Source organism: Anopheles coluzzii, chromosome 2 (genome assembly GCF_943734685.1).
Source record: "Anopheles coluzzii chromosome 2, AcolN3, whole genome shotgun sequence".
NCBI lineage: Eukaryota > Metazoa > Arthropoda > Insecta > Diptera > Culicidae > Anopheles > Anopheles coluzzii.
The window spans coordinates 54540291-54556590 of record NC_064670.1 but is presented as its reverse complement, the minus strand read 5'-3'; the positions used below and the strand labels follow the sequence as shown (position 1 = coordinate 54556590).

General features: G+C 42.6%; 1 protein-coding gene across 6 annotated transcripts in view; it reads left to right on the top strand.

Annotated features, from left to right (window-relative positions):
* Window positions 1-2901: 2901 nt before the first annotated feature.
* The window catches only part of LOC120949236 (protein kinase shaggy-like), a 28926-nt gene continuing 15527 nt past the window's right edge, over window positions 2902-16300 (top strand). For 2 of the 6 annotated variants that reach the window (XM_049605627.1, XM_040366408.2), the window contains exons 1-2: window positions 2903-3068; window positions 11317-12647. In XM_049605627.1, coding sequence (XP_049461584.1) covers window positions 11468-12647 — 1180 coding nt within the window. In that variant the 5' untranslated portion in view covers window positions 2903-3068; window positions 11317-11467. Of the gene's footprint in view, window positions 3074-11316; window positions 12648-16300 lie in introns of all 6 variants that reach the window. The other 4 variants (XM_049605628.1, XM_040366407.2, XM_040366409.2 and 1 more) reach the window with 4 other exon arrangements.

Genomic DNA, 16300 nt, shown 5'->3' with positions numbered 1-16300 from the left:
TATCATGTCCTCTTTATCGCTTCATTCAAGGTTCAATTTCTGCAAGCACATTGCAGCCAAAACGTGAATAGAAAAGCATGTGCTAGAATTGCAGAAGACATCTCGTTGTTTGATAACTAACAGTACCTCTGTTGATTTTTTTTCTAAATTCAAATAGACATATGTTTATATATATAATAATTTAACTTTTCTTTTCTTTTCGTCTCTTTTCAGGTAAGTTATTGCTCTACTGCCAGTTTGATTACTCTAAAAACAAAACAAATGCTTTAGGCACTTGCATCGCAAAGGTAACACATGAGATGTGTCTTATGTTTTTGTTCAAGAATTAAGAGAGAAGAACTATTTTATATTTTCATCTGTTTGCACTTTAAAACTTCGTTGCTGTGTACACTGCTGTTGTACAGCACTGTTTTAGAGGTATGGCTATTTGTTGAACAATGTTTGACTGCTAAACTACTGACCTCGCATCTGTGGTCTGTGATGGAGTTTTGAATTTTTCTGTACTGGAACATAAAATCACCTATTAGTGAAATTGGGTCCGTGGACAATCACAGGGAGGGATAATATTACATAATTGTACTGCTAATGCTGATCATAGTAGATTGTAGTGACAAAAGCATCTTAGCGCAACAAATCCTCTCTAATATTTCAGCCATGTATGTAGGTGCGTAACTTTGTATATGGCCGGACAGGGACTTTAACAAACCATTTTCCATTTAGACCGTCGCCTTTCGCCATCAGTATCCGGCTAAGTGATAAACATAAATGCCTATAAGACGAACAACTGTAGTCTGACTAACAGCTGTATAAAACTAACATCTCAACGCGTCGGTCATACATAAGAAGAATCCTAATCGTGTTAAAATCATTTATATATACTCAATCAGTAGAGTTAAACAGATTTCAATCAGCAGAGTGCTAACTATTATGTTTAAGAAAGTGCAACAGTTCTGCAGTTGGTCGCTTGTCAAAAAGTTGAACTACTGATCGGGCTGCTGCTTACCGCACGTGTGAAACAATTCAAACAAACAATTTGTTCTCTTCGAACTTGTAAATTGCATCCAGTTGCAAACAAATCGATCATACTGTAACTCACAGGTGCTTTCTTTGCACGATCGTCAGTTAGATCAGCGGGAAAGTTTCACACTTATCGAGCGCTTCATCTACTTCTGCGTGTTGTGACCATGGACGGAAGTGAAGCGTTCTTTTTCGTGGGGATATTGTTATGCATCAGATGTAACCTCGATGAAAATGTGCATTGTATTGAAATGCGTAAATAAAACGGCGCTCATTTCACTTCTTTTATCATATATGTTTCCTACCCTTTCCATGGGTTGGCGTCAAATGAAGGTTGTCGAACATGCTTAAATAACTGCTTCTCACTACCATTAACAAAAGGAATTGCGTGTAACCTTTTTATTACATGGTTTTCCAGGGGTTCTCATAGTTGTGGGACTCTTAGACTTCTTTGACACTTTCCTATTGGAAGTGAACTTCATGTGTTGGAAATTTGACTATATGGCACCCATTTCGGACAGGCTCCTTGGAAATTCCTATTAGATTTGTCCATCAACGGTGCTACAGAATCAAATTCCCATTACATTCAGTTCATTTCAGGGAAGAAAGAGTTCATAAAGTGTCCCACAGCTATGAGAACTCATGGAAACCCCTGTATTTGCGGTAACATTATTCTGCTTATCAATCACAGCTATTTTCTTTTAACATTGTTTGCCTTTACGCTTTGTTACTTGCCTCAATGCATCTCTCCGTGGAAATGTCGCTACGTGAAATTATTTTAAAAATAGAAGCAAAGTTATGCATTATGTCGAATTGTAATGGTTAATTCATGAAGGACTTATGCATACCGAGAAGGAATCTATTCGAACTTCCGGTGCGGTTTCTGTTCTTTCTTGACCAGCTAGGTCGTATGAACTGCAGTGTACAGGGCTGTGAAAGTAAATTCTGGACAAGGTCAACGCAGAGACCAATTATTTAGAGTTTGCAGCCGTCGTGGAACGTCGATTGTAGGTCAGTACATTCGGTCCCGGTGGTGCACTCTGGAGTCCGTAGGTGTACTATTGGCTCCCGCCCGTTGGGCGTATGAGTTTTGTTGTATCTTGTTGTACACCTTTAAGTTTCGGTGGAAAGCTCTTTAGTATTTCAAAGAGTTATCGACATACTGTACCGTCTTTGCATCGGCTCACAAACGTTCCAGGAAACGAATTTCACAAATTGTTTAACCTGAACTTTCGTTGGCTGCCAGCATTCGCTTCGTACGAAACGCTGCCTCTCTCGCCGATTCTCAGCTCTTGGCTCATTCATTACGACTCTCTTTCATTCTTGTTTCTTGTTCGATTGTCTCTCAAGTCGTTTTGTTTGGAAACATTTCGTGCAATTTAGAACCTTACAGTATTTATCACTGCCTTATTATATTGGCGAGAAATTTTACCACACCGTCAGAGCAGATCAATTGATGGGGGGATAATTGAGTGATTGAAGTTCCATCGCACTATCGACCGCGCATTAATCTCACAAGCAAGCTTCACGTTGACGGGGGTTCTCTCGTGCTCTCCAGTATGAAGGTCCGCGCTATTTCATGCACAGCGGTGAAACAGCGTTTGGTCTCTCTTTTTCGCTCACGGTTGGCCGATTGCTTGGAGCCCTGTCTGCTCTTCACGGGGGAGTCGTCCATCCATCCGGTCGGAACATGGCGAGAGGCGATGGTGCGGTTTCGTACAAGTTCGTACGATTCTTCACTACCCGGTTTCTCTCTGACCCTCTCTGGGATGCGAATGTCAGAGCGAAAACTTCGGAGCGGCTCACGCGAAGACCCCGAAAAAAACGACCGAGACCACCGCATAACCGGCGGTGTGTGGTGTCTTGACTGACAACACGGTTCGCGGTTCGCTCACAGTTCCAACGAAGACACGCGTACGATAGGAAGTGTTTCGCGCGCGCGGCCTCTCTGCCTACTAAGCAAGCCGCCCGGAGGAAACAGTGAACCACTTTGACCGCGCATACAGCCACGCAAGTTTTCGTGAACAGTTTGCTTTTCGTCAATGTAAAACGTAAGGTGGCATTAAAGCTATTCAACTTGGAATGTCGCGATTTGATTCGATGTTCTCTATCACAGGGACTCGCAGCAGTACCGCGTGCGTTTGCAAAACTTTGTCGCCTACTTTTTGTGGGTTGCAATTTTTCTGTTCCTCAGTTTTTTGTTTTATCTAGTGTCTTATTCTTCCTCCTCCTATCGGCACTCCACCGATTGCGATGGGGGAGTGGGTGAATGGGGAACATTCCTGTTGCCCCCCTCCCAAAAGAAGGCAGCGTGAAAGAGAACGCGAATGCGTGTGATCGAGAATTAATGTGTGATGTAGCGTGCGTGCGCGCGTGTGTGTGTGTGTATTTGTAGATGGAAGGGTGGTTGGGAGGTGGCATGGAAAAGCGAAGAAAAAAGTCAACGTCACATACCCCAGTGTCGTCGACGCAGCAGTTTCCTGTCTCTCTTCCACTTGCTCCGTGTGTGCGTTATCCATAGGCGGGGCGCGATGGCTTAAGTCTCGTGCGCTCGTTCCGCGTGCATTTGAAGCGGTGTGCGTGTGTGCGTGACTTATGTGGCGTAAAAATTGGCGATAGAAATGTTCCTTGTGCCGGCGGCTCACATTCGCGTAGAAATGTTAATGTCCATATGCCACGATACTGTAGAAAACGTGAGAAAAAAATGATTAAGAAGGATTTCGAAAGTGATTGATAAGATGAATGAAACCCCAAAACAAACTCAATTCTTTTTTTGTGTCTGTGCTACTTACCCATCAGTACTTGAGCATCTAGAAAGATCCAAAGAAGAAATCGGTTTAAATCGTGTGCTATGCTGTTCCAGCGTAACGCACGAACCGTTCAGAGTAGGTCTTATCTTGCGACTTTTGACTCTCGACTAGACTCTCGTAAAAGGTCACCAAAGTTGGGGATTCACTTGCAACATTCCCCGCGCAGGAGGGTGCGTACATGTTTGTGTGTATGTGTGTGTGTGGGTGGGGAAATTGTTAAAAAAGTAAGCCAAAAAATAAAAATAAATGCACGACACGACATGTGGCCATCAACTGTACCGTACCACAATCCTCCGCAGTTCGTTGTGCTAGTTTACTTCTTCATTCTATCTCTTTCCCTCCGCTTTTAAACGAGTCGCTTTACACGCGTTCAGTTTTTAGTGCAAGTGTCACCACGAGAAAAGCGAAAAGTGTTTGCTCCTCGCGATCGCGACGTCGAGCACAAACGTGCAAAGGTGTGTGCGTGTTCCCTCCGCTACGGCGACGATTACTTCTAATTGTCAGGGGTGTCGTTATTTAATCGGATCGATTTTGTGCCTACTTCATTCAGTGTCGACCGGTTTTGAGTGGGATTCACGTGGAAATGGGAATAGTGTAAACCAGCCGCGGCTACGCAATGAAACAAAAAAGGGGTTTGTGCGCCAGAGACAGTTTTCACGCGCACATACACATCCGGGGGTGACTCAGCAAGCGTGTGTGCGTGAAATTGGAGTGAACTTCTCTACGCTATACACACCCCACGGGTTTGTTGTGTTTGTGTGTGTGTGGGCATGTGTATACTATACGGCAATGTTATCCACCACCCGTTCGACCGCAGCGGTGGATCGTGCGGCGTTTCCATTGTTAAGTTCATACATTCTTTCATACGCATGTGTTGGTAGATTTAGGAAGGGGTGATATGATACCGCGATTGAACGTGGCCTGTGGTGAAATGCATTGAAATGTGCAATGGTGTTGGTGATCCGGTGGTGGTTGCCTCACTTTCACTATTCGCCGTGTGAATTGTGCAACGGTTCGTCCTTGAAATAGAAAACAGGATCAGAGGAATATTGAAAATTGAGAAAATTCGGACAGAGCCCTAGGAAAACTAAGCATTTATCAGGTTCGAACGAAACACTCCCTCGGTATTACAGTTATCAGTTTATATCTATTAAAAATCCCATGATAAGGCCGCGGTTATCCAATCAGGGATTGGTCGACTTTAATGACAACTGTGCAGTCGTTTCTTCTAATGTGCCGTGCGTTATTGACCGAAATTTTTGAGTGATGTAAATATTATAAAAATTAAAAAATGAAATCTCATTTCCGAAAACTATTGTTCAACCATCTTTGACAGCTAAAAACAAACATCCAACTTACACAAGAAAAATGAACCTTATGTTACGTTCGCTTGTTCATTGGCAGCTGCAATTCGGCAGGATGGTGACAGGTTTGACTAGGTGAAAAACAGAGACCCCCATCGCCTATCTGCGTTTTGGTTTTTGGGCTATTTCTTGTCTATTTCATAATCATGCTGATGATTGTAGACGTCTTCCCGTGTTGATGGTACGAGTCACGTACGCACACAAATGTATACTCTAGCTGCTAAAACACCGATAAACGATAGCGTGAATTGACCTCAGAGTGTGTTTCCTCTTTTCGGAGCTCCTCATGATTCGCGCTGCTAGTTTGCAAAGCGATGGGGGGAAACTCTAAATTCGATTTCCATTTTTCCAACGGAACAGAAAATCAATCAGCGCGAATCACATCGCCATTTCTCTCGTTCCTAGGTACACACAGTCCAGGGTGGTTGTGTGTTACCGGCACTACTACCTCGCAGGAAGACCTCAATCAACCGAATGATGGAATAATTTTGCATCAATTTGTGCCCACGGTCTCGCTGCTTGGGAGATATGCCGGGAGCTCCTGATATTGATGTTATTGGCACGATAAGAGAAGTTGGTCGGCAACCTTGAATGCTGCCATAGCTTAAAGCATTTTTGACGTTCGGGCATGACGATGGGATGGATAGAACAATCCACTTTATCTGTCATAATGTCATTTGTAATTCATTAACGAATAGCATCCTGCTGCTTGTGCGGAGCGCTTGGGCTCTGCAGAGTACATTTCTTAAAGCATTGATCATCACAGACTGGCAGGCAGCATTGATCGCTTTTCGATAAAAAATGTTTTAAATTTTAAAACACGATTAATGCAAGCTTTCATTGAACGTAGCGTTTACTTATTTTCACAAAACTGATCTGTTTACCTTCTGCAAAGTCCACAACAGTTTTCTGAAAATTAGGTTATTTTGTATTTTCCTGCAAATAACTCGCCAGTAAATCCTTAGTTAACTTATTGATATTGATGAAAAAAAAAATTATTAGTGTGACTTTTTTTAGATTGCCTGGTGTGCAACGTAATATGTGATGAACAATTGAATTGTCTTCGAAATCTTCCACATTTTCACTCTCTATTTTCATCAAAATGTTAGCAAGTGGTTTGAACTAGTTTGAATTTTGTTGTACTAAAAGCCGGTCCCGTGGTACAGTCGTCAATAAGTACGGCTTAACGATATGTCCGTGATGATTTCAAGTCCCTTAAGGACCGAGTTCCCATACGCACGAATGACTGACTGAGGATGTTGTATCAATTAGTAAGCTGAAGATAGTATTGAATTCCTCTATGCCGCCTTACATTAAAAGAAATACCTTTAAATAGTTATTGAATTTAAATAATTATTGGTCATTAAAATGTTAACTTGTTAACAATACTAAACATTAATATTAATATCTCTTATATACAGAGCTTCTATGTGACATGGTAGAAAATTCGAATGTACTAGTTAGTTGTTCTATCGGAGATCGTTAGTGCCATTCCATTTTCATCTCGTAAAGCCATTGATGACGTTTAGTGGAATTTCATCATTTATATCTCACTAGCTGCAGGGTTCGGCAAAGTCCGTTTGCACCGAATGTCGCATGACTGGTCCTCTCTTGGGAAGAAAGTGTGTTCCTTTTTAAGCTTCAGACGATCCATCGTCCCACGTTCCACAGATTGTCGTCTGATTTTTAAAATGCGTTTAAATGAGTCATCCTTCCAGTTTCTGTTTTGAAAGATTGCGTATGGGGTACTCTGGTTTTACATAAAATATATTTTCATAGCAAAATAATGTAGAGTGTGGATAATAAAACATAACCGATATGATATGATCGTGTAAAATTTCCCCACACAAAGTACCCATAACAAAGTACCAGTCACTAAATGGAATGTCTAAAGCATGACGTATGTTTTTATTATATTTCGTAATATTAGGACCCAATTAATGTAGTTTTTAAATGTCTTCTCGAGCGCTTCTTTCTGCCCAGTAAGAATAATTTTATGGTGGTGTAGCATCGATTGGTAAACAATTATTTTTCTTCAATATACTGTGCTACCCTATGCTCACCCATCATATAACATTGCTGAAAGCCGGAAATTTACAAGAAGCTGGAAAGAGTACAATGAAACCGCACAATGCATTCACTATTCATTGATAGCACACTTTCCTTTTACTTCGATCATTCGAAGAACAATCGGAGTAGGAAAACATACGATGTATTCTCTCCTCCTTCTCTCGGTTTCTCCTTAAGGCGGCGGGGTCAGTTCGTACAGCTCGAAGTAGCAATAGATGTTGAAAACTAGCGGCCGGAGAGCGTGAGGTTGAGCTGGTGAGAGTTTAAAATAAATCATTCGGCTTGTGGCTGTAAGTGGTGCTAAAAATAGATCCACGGACTGCGAAAATATGTTGAACATGTTTTATGCTCCACCAGGAATGATGATCACAACGGTGTATGTGCTGCACGAGAGAGAAAGGGGGGAGAAACTTTCATGCTGGTGCGATGGTTTGCGAAATTTGCTTGAGATTCCTCTCCAACTTTTGCAACATGTGTATGCGTGTTAGTGTGTTTACGTATGGCGATAGTTTCTGTATTCAATCACGAAAAGCATCTTGCAATGATCAACAAGACTTGATGCTGCTTGATCATCCATTTGAAATCCATTTTCATCGATTGGGTGTTGTTTTCATTCAACCCATAGTTTTATATGTAACGCATGATGTTATATAAATGATATCGTTATTCACTTTGATGATGATCTGTCATTGTTGTGACACTTCCCGAGAAGAGAACTTGTAGTTTCGAACAGAGAGCAACTATTTTGTCTGTCTAACTCTCTTTCGCTAAGCGTAAAGAAGAAAAGCGATGATCGTTTGTGTCGTTCGTTGACCGCTGCGACGTGTGACGTGCCAAGTCTTACGCATCGAGACACGGTGCATCAAATACGCTTCTGTACTCTTGGCACCAGCGCTATAACAGAGTTAAACGATGCTGTTTTAAAGTATCGAATTCTACCATGAAGGTGGGTTGAAGGAGTGGCCCAACAATAACAGCTGTTATGCAACCAAATGGAAATGGAAACACATTTCCATTATCTACCTGTGGTAGTATAAATGATTAAGAACTAAAGGAAGGAAGGAGAATATGTAGTTCCTTTGTCGAATCGTTACTCTATTAATATTTATAGAAATTTATGCCGTTCTTCATATGCACACCCCTCCGCACACTGTCTTTAATAAGTTAATGATTTCGACATCTTTGTCGAGGTTCGATTTCCCTTATGGCTGAAAATATATGAAGCATTCAATCGAGAGCTGTCGTTTCGTACCTTGCCGTGCCATGCAATCGATGATCGCGTATTTTATTATTCGTTAAAGCTTCGTTTTGTTTTGTTCCTTTCCATCGTTGTGTCATACGCGTTTTCCTATTCCGAATGTAAGTTGAGGTGCAGCAATGGTGGACAACGTCGCTAGATTGTACACGTTGCTTTGCGAGCAGAGCTTCTCCTTTGTAAGGGGTGGCCACGACCAAATTTTGGTTGCATTAAAGTACAAGAAACTTTGAACCTGACTTTAGAGGCTAAGAAAGAAAAAAAATCCTCAATAAAAAAAGCATTCGCCTGGAACATTCAGTATGTACACCACCACACACCGGTGAGTTTGCTTTGCCGGTGGTGAATTGACGAGCGAATTGTGCCTCCATCTATTTTAAAAAAGCGTAAGAGAAAGGCCCGGACGATCATTTATAAAACATTTAATTAATTTTTCAATCATCCTGCAATTCCACCTGGAACACGGCAATTCGTTGTTATTTTATTATTATTATTATTATTATTATTATTATTATTGTTATTATTGTTACTGTCAAAGAATCGAAAGAGAGAAACAAAAGAATCAAAAGCGCGAATACAAGTAACCTTGACGGAGGATCGCTCCATTCGGTGTACTGTGCTGGGACGCACGATGGAGTGCTTCCTCGTCATGGCTCACTGGTCGGCAATCTCTGCCATTTGACGGATACATTGCGCCGTTTGTTCGAGCTTTGTTTGGTCGCTTGGTGCCTTTTTCACCGTTTGTTCAATTCGTCAAGCCTAGGAATTTGGCTGATGCAATCGCGTAACGCCATTTCATCAGTTTATCAGCTTGGCTGGTGTATCACTTAGCATGTTTTATCAACGCATTGAAATTAAACCCATATACCCTTGCTCAAGCGTACGTGCTCTTGACACTTTTTTTCATTAATGAGTATGTTGAACTCTTCCTTATCATAAGCAAAGACATCAGGTTGCGAACACGAGTAAGTTTGTGTATCAAGTTGAAATAATTGAATAATGTTCAATATTCACTTTGCATTCTTCATCTGTCGATGATAAATTGCGTTACACGAGATAAAGTTATTTGACTCCAAAGAACGACTGCAAATCCTCAGCTTGTTGCGTGCTAAACGTTTTTGATCTTACGCAAAGATGATCCTGCCATCGTGTAAAGGGATCTCGTCTAACGATACACACACACCGACACATACAGTGGACAATCATCCAAAGACGAATCGCCTCGGATAATAAGCCTCACTTGTTGTAAACTTGCTCCTGAGGTGACGATAGAACCGGTTACTGATACATCGTTACTGGGAATAATTAAACGGTCGGTCTGTTGGAAGTGAACTGAAACCACCACCTACCGACCCCCAAACTGTGCCGGACTTGCTCTTCAAAGCGGCGCCTGCTGACGTAGATCGTCGTGTTTTACATAAGCAAAATGTATCACCACTTAGGAATGCTCAATTTGCGGATCGGCTTCCTAAGTTCTGGTTGTTGATCAGGGTGTACGCCATAACCTTTACCTTGAATTGCGATTTCGCCTTCTTGGTTACTGAAGTTTTCCAGAAAGTTCGTAAGAAATAAGGTTATGTAAATGACATTTTTAATTATTACAAGCATTCAATAATAAAATATATTGCAGCAACTTACACTGTCTTCCAGGCTTCATAAACAATGACAGCTGTTGAAAAACATCTTGCAAGTTTTGAATAATTCTGTTCACATTAGAAACTGTGCCGGAAAACAGTGTATTGTTTTATGCATTGCTCTACGACACATGATAAGTGACGTCACTACGATACTCAGAAATGGAAAATGGTTCTCTTTAATATTCAAATATTTGGCTAAATTGCTCCAACGAATCCACACACGTATTGATTATACTTCCTCTCGTACATTTGTTGTGATTTTTCTCTTCGTAAACAAACAACGTTCTTTTTATATTGAAGAGCAGTAGCCCTTTGCGAAGAAAACGGCAATAACAGTGTCGACGAAATGCTTGTCTGCTATGCTGCGCAAACAGCCTTCGGGTTGCGCCATTTTAACGACAGGTTCCGCTCATCCAACCTCATATACGTGTCTGGAGCGAGTTGAAAAGATCGCCCTTTGAAGAGAGCCTTTTCAACGATGAGACAACACACCTTGTGGTTCATTCAGCATCCTTCCTCCCTTGCTTGAAGAGTAGGAGAGCGACGCGATTTTATGGCGCGTAGATTGATTTAAGACGCAATTTCTTGGTTCTCATTTTTTGGCCACTCGTTTTGGACCGGGGGGATGAACGCCACTTTCACGACAGTGGCATGCTTTGGGCGCATGCAGTGTTTGGAGTGCGGCAACTAAGGTGATGTTGTCTGTGGCGGGGCATGGAGCTTGCGCTGCTTTGGGGATTTTTGCGTTGTAATTTTGCCTGGTTAAGGGAGGGGAAAAGTTTTTGGTTTACCGTACTTTCCAAGCTATAGCCGAGACCGGCCTTGTCTCGGAACAAAACAGTCGGTGCAAGAAGTGCAAATGGAGCAGTCAAACGTGCCGACGTTTGCCATTTTTGTTTGCAAGCGTTGCTGGTGGTTTTTGCCCGAGTTTCTTCAACTCTTGAACCTTTGAGGTGGCTCTAGCAGATGGTCAATGTTGTTGTTGAAAGAAAATAAATTTATTTATTTAACTATTGTTATATGCACGTTTGTCATAGAGTCGGTCGAGGGAGAGTAATTATTGAAGTAACAAGTAATATCAAGTGTTTCGTTCGTAAACCCAATAAATGAACTCCTAGTTTCCGAGTTTTTTGTACTGATAAGTTTGTTATTCCAACGCGCAGCGCAGAGAATAAGTGTGTTTGCTTGTCTAACCTACATACAGAGCGCTGAGCAAACGGCAAGCTACACCGCGAAAAGCTTCAGAAGAAGAGTGTTCGTTGTGGTTCAAATAATCTTCAAATTGGTGCCATAGTTTGCTATTACGACGGTAAGATGGCAGCAGTAGCGGCGACCGCGCAAGAAATGACTGACAGTGTAACGAGAGCGGCTGGAACGGCCGGGTCATCAACAGCGATAGTACCAATCATTACGCTCCCGGGAGTGTTCCGACGGCGCATGGAGAACCTGAAACACAACAGTGAGTGTGAGAATGATGAGCAGCGTCATAACCAAACACTACCATCGTTTGCCGACGCCAAGATGGCCGCCTCCGATTCGGGCGTGTTCCTCTCGATGCAGGACATCGATCGGGATCCGCCGGGCAGTGGCACAGGAAGCGTGATAGGCATGACACGTCTGCTGTCGTCCAACGGTGGCAGCAGCTCCGGAGCACGTTCAAAGGAACCCACGCCTCGGTTGGACCGCGATCGGTGCACGACACTACTGGCAGGCAGCAGCAGTGCCACGGGCCACGGTGGTGGTGAGCTGCAACGAAAGGTCGTGCAAGAGGAAGACCCCGCCATGGACGGTCACGATAACGATGTAGATAACGATGATGAGGAAGTTGGTATTACGATTCGGCTTGGCAAAAAGAAGCCAGAACTGCGACTGATGAAGGATCGTACCTGCCAGAGTCTGCCCGACGTCAACAGTGCACGACCGAAAGCGCTACCAAAGGTAGTGACCGCCTGTGATAGTACTGACACGGATGGGTTTGGCGAGGCGGACGACGACGACGACGTGGATGACGACGAGCTCAACCAAGCATCCGCTCCGGTGAGACCTTGTGATACGGGTGGCACATCCACGATGGCCCCTATAGTGGAGCAGCCGGTCGGTAGCAGTGGTGAGGAAGAAAATGTGAGTTCTACCACTGCCACCACCGTTGTCGTCCCTCCTCCGAACAATCCGCTAGTGAAGCCAGCCCCCGTACCGGGTACGGGACCGCCAATGGTCGACCCGAACGTGCTACAAGTGTTTGCCATCGATCCCAAACTGATCAACAAGTACGATGGGTTGGAGCAGACGCTCTACTACATCGATGAAAACGGCAGCCCCAAGATACGCGAAAAGTACGCCTTGCAACGTCAGCTGGCCGAAGAAAAGCGGCAACGCAAGCAGCAGAAGAAGCTGGAACGTGCGGCCAAGTTTGGCGGTTCGCTCGACGGGGAACCGCCGGTGCAGTGTTCCTGCTTCAGTTTTAGCCGACTATCCCGCAAGCTCAAGGAGATGTGTAAGTTGCCTTGTTGTAATCTGTGGGGTTTTCATTTAAAGAAGAAAGAACAGCTCGCAAAATTAAGGCGTAACACAAGGGGAAGCACCAAGGGGTAGATTTGCGAGAAGGCGTCCGAGAGGTGGCAAAACGTCCGCAGCGTCCTAACCTTTGCGATAAGAGCGGTCAGGTGTTGCGCGCCACGGGGTTTAGTGATGTCTGTGTTGCTGTTTGTTTTCGTCATCAGGAAGCAATTATGAACTTCATGTCTTATCACACACATGGCTTCTGTTTAGAATAGCACGAGGATTAAACACAAGTAGGTTGGCTTATACGTCTTTTTGCAGCTGAATGTCGCTAAACGTGTGTAAAACAAACAGTACGGATGAACTTCAAAACTCCTTTGCTAATTCGGCACGAGAAGTGCTATGCGCAAATAACGATTCGAGATGCGCTTGAAGCGTTTTAATATCATCTATGATTCTCCAACTTCAAGTGAGTGGCGGTACATGCCTTCAACTTGTCCGTTCGTTACCAGTTCAAAAGAAATAATAACGGTTCTTAAAAATTTTATACCGAGTAAACCAATCAATAAAAACAAGTTTTAATTAGGAATACTATTCAAGTTCTCCGTCGTCAATTGTGTCGTTAAAGAACTTTATATGGCTGTTAAAACACTGACCAGCTTTAGAAAAAGTTATTGAACGTATTGCAGTGACTGTTATTTTTACCAGACCCATAATGTCTACCTTAGTTGCAGTTTGTTTATTGTAAGCGAAGGTTTTTTGAAAGTCAAGCTTCCTCTCCAAACACCGCCCCATTGACGTCAAGCAGTACGCGAGTTGATTAATGTGCAAATAAGTATGTAGGAAGAGACGACATTACGATTGGTCAGAGGTGCGGTGTTCTTGTCCCTTGTTGAGTAGTGATCGCAAATCATGTAAACATTACTAATACTTCAATGGTGTGTTCGGTGTGTGGAAATAAACTTTTATGAGTGATATTAAAACGTGTATCGTGAAAAGGCGGGAATTAAAACTCAATCAGTTCCTTATAAGTTAGATTATATGAAAATCCACATCTTTCTACAAACTATCGTAAACTTAGTGGTTAAAACAAAGGCAAACTTTCTGCATTGTTGATATAATGATAAACCTACAAAATTGCTATAAGTTTAACGGTGACCAATGTTTGTTCATTTGATCTTGCATCAAGCCTTGACTCATCAATTTGCAAGTAAACGCAAATTAAAAATCCCACAGTTGAGGGGGGGATATGTAACCAGTCAGAGCTAGTTATCGACCGACTCGCAATCATTCCGTCATCCATCGAAAAGCTTTATCGGTGTAGCGGCAACACGACAGTCCGTCTAAGTCATGTAACGGCTTTGCGCATGTTAATAATTATCAACCATTTGGCATGTGTCATTTGTTTGTGTGCGTGTGGTACTGGTATCAGTTTTTGTTTGCTAGAACTGTTTACGGGAAGAAGTCGTAGGAGAAGCTAATTTCTAATATTTTTAAACAATGACTAATACATTTCGATGCTCAAATCACACGCTATCAGCAGCCTCTAAACTGTACCAATAAGTAATATTTATAAATTGCACAGATACATAGCTGTAGCCATTGCGCGAAACGCTGGGAGCCTTGAAAGTGAGACCATACACCGCTGCAAAACCCGTTCAAACTTTACACGGAAAACGATCGATTGCAGCCTTTACCATTGAACTCCGACCACACATAAACGGCATAACCGGCATGCAGTGTTCTTCAATGAAACGCACGAGCAACCTATACGTTCGATCTCCTTAGCGCCAGGGTTCAGTTTATGGTGAACCACCGCTACTAAAAGGAAACACACCAGCGCCCACCACGATCGCACACGACCACTCACGATCTAGTTACGTGCTAGCCGCGTGCTGTCTAATTCCGACTTCCGCAACTAGGGGTATGGGGCCCGTTTCCCGTCTTTTCTTATTGGAGGTAATTCCGCTTTGCGCGTAGACTTTTGGTCAAAATTATAACGGAGTACTTCCGGCATTGGGAAAAGGTCGTCCACAAATGGAACACGGGACGCTGTAGTATAACTATGACTAATTACCTATGACTACTGCTAGATTAAACCTGTTTGTGTTTGTTAAGCATCACCGAATAATTGTGATGTTTGTTATTCACTTTCATGTTACTGCGTCATGTTTTGGTACTTTTGCGTAATGGTGTTTGTTTTCCATCTTTGCTCTGGAGTGTATGGAGTGACCAAAATGGTTGCTGTCACGACTATTTTGCGTCGATTAATTCCCCTTCAAGTTGGAAGCTAAGTAAACATCGATGTGCCAGATAGAGATGAAGGCATCATCCTCGAACTGTGGACAGAGCGATGTAAATATGGGACGACTGCACAATCATAGGGTTCAGGGCAAAAGAGGACTGACGAAGAGAAGATAATGAACATTCTAGGTGATAGGAGCTAGCAACAAACATACAAACAACCTCAGCAATGTTTGACTGAACGCTCTCGTCGCTTCTGTGTCAAAGAGAGATAAGTCTCGGTGCGTTTCGGCGCTACAATAACACCTGATGCGTTTCCCTTTCGTGAAGCGTGCGTCCAGCTTTAAACATACTTTTGCGGAAGTCGCTCTCTTTGTATTGCGTTGTGATTTTGGCTAAATGAAATGCGTGTCACTGTCTGCCATACGTTTGTTTTCAACTATCCTAATCACTAAAGCTAACTGGCTTACAGCCGCCAATCTCTACACAAAGCTCCCCGTTAAACGTCTGTAAGTTTTATAGAGCATGCAATGGGAGCACACCATAGTTTGCACTTTCTGTGGCTAAATCACGCGCTACTCGTAGCTTTATCGCGAAAGTCAATCGTGTTACGGTTAGCAACTATTGACCACTGATTTCGCGATGGTGCGCGTTGCCCCGCTTTGCTCTATAGAAATGCGGCTTATCTATCATGGTCGAAATAAAACAGTAAATAACGAGAGTCACACAAAAAATTAGCGTCGTTTTTACTGATACAGCATTTATCAATTCGTGTAAACTTTACATGGTGGAGGCTCGTCATTATCGTAATATCATGACCAGTAGCTTTTCCTCGCTTCCATTGCACTTCTTATCTACGATCGCTAAACCCATCGCCGATGGGAGTTGGTAACAAACGTCGATCAACATTTTATGAAAAGCAGCTAACAGAATGTTACTACGATCGATGGTTTTTAACAACTATTTAGCAACAGTGCAAATAGTTTCAGCTATTCTAAATTGTGTATTGAATCATATCGTTTAAATGATGAAGCAAAAGTTTCTGCTCAATTTGATCACATTAGATGAATTGATCACAAACACTAAATGTGATTGATATAAACAAATATAAGCACATCCCACTACAAGGTCTCAGAGGACGGTCGTATTGTGTTTATGGTAAATTGTCTGACTATTCGGACCCAAGATAACCTGCTGCTATTTGTGGGCTGATAACCTTCACCCGGTATGCTTATTTTGCACTGCAACACGCGTTTCCTCTTGTATGCTATGTATATTAGTACAATTTTAGACCTTTCAACTAATTGTGTTTTTTTTTTAATTTATATGCATAATAGTCGTTTGCCAGTGTGTATCAGAGCTGAACTGGTATTTTATTAAGGATAGTAATATTTTACCAAGTTA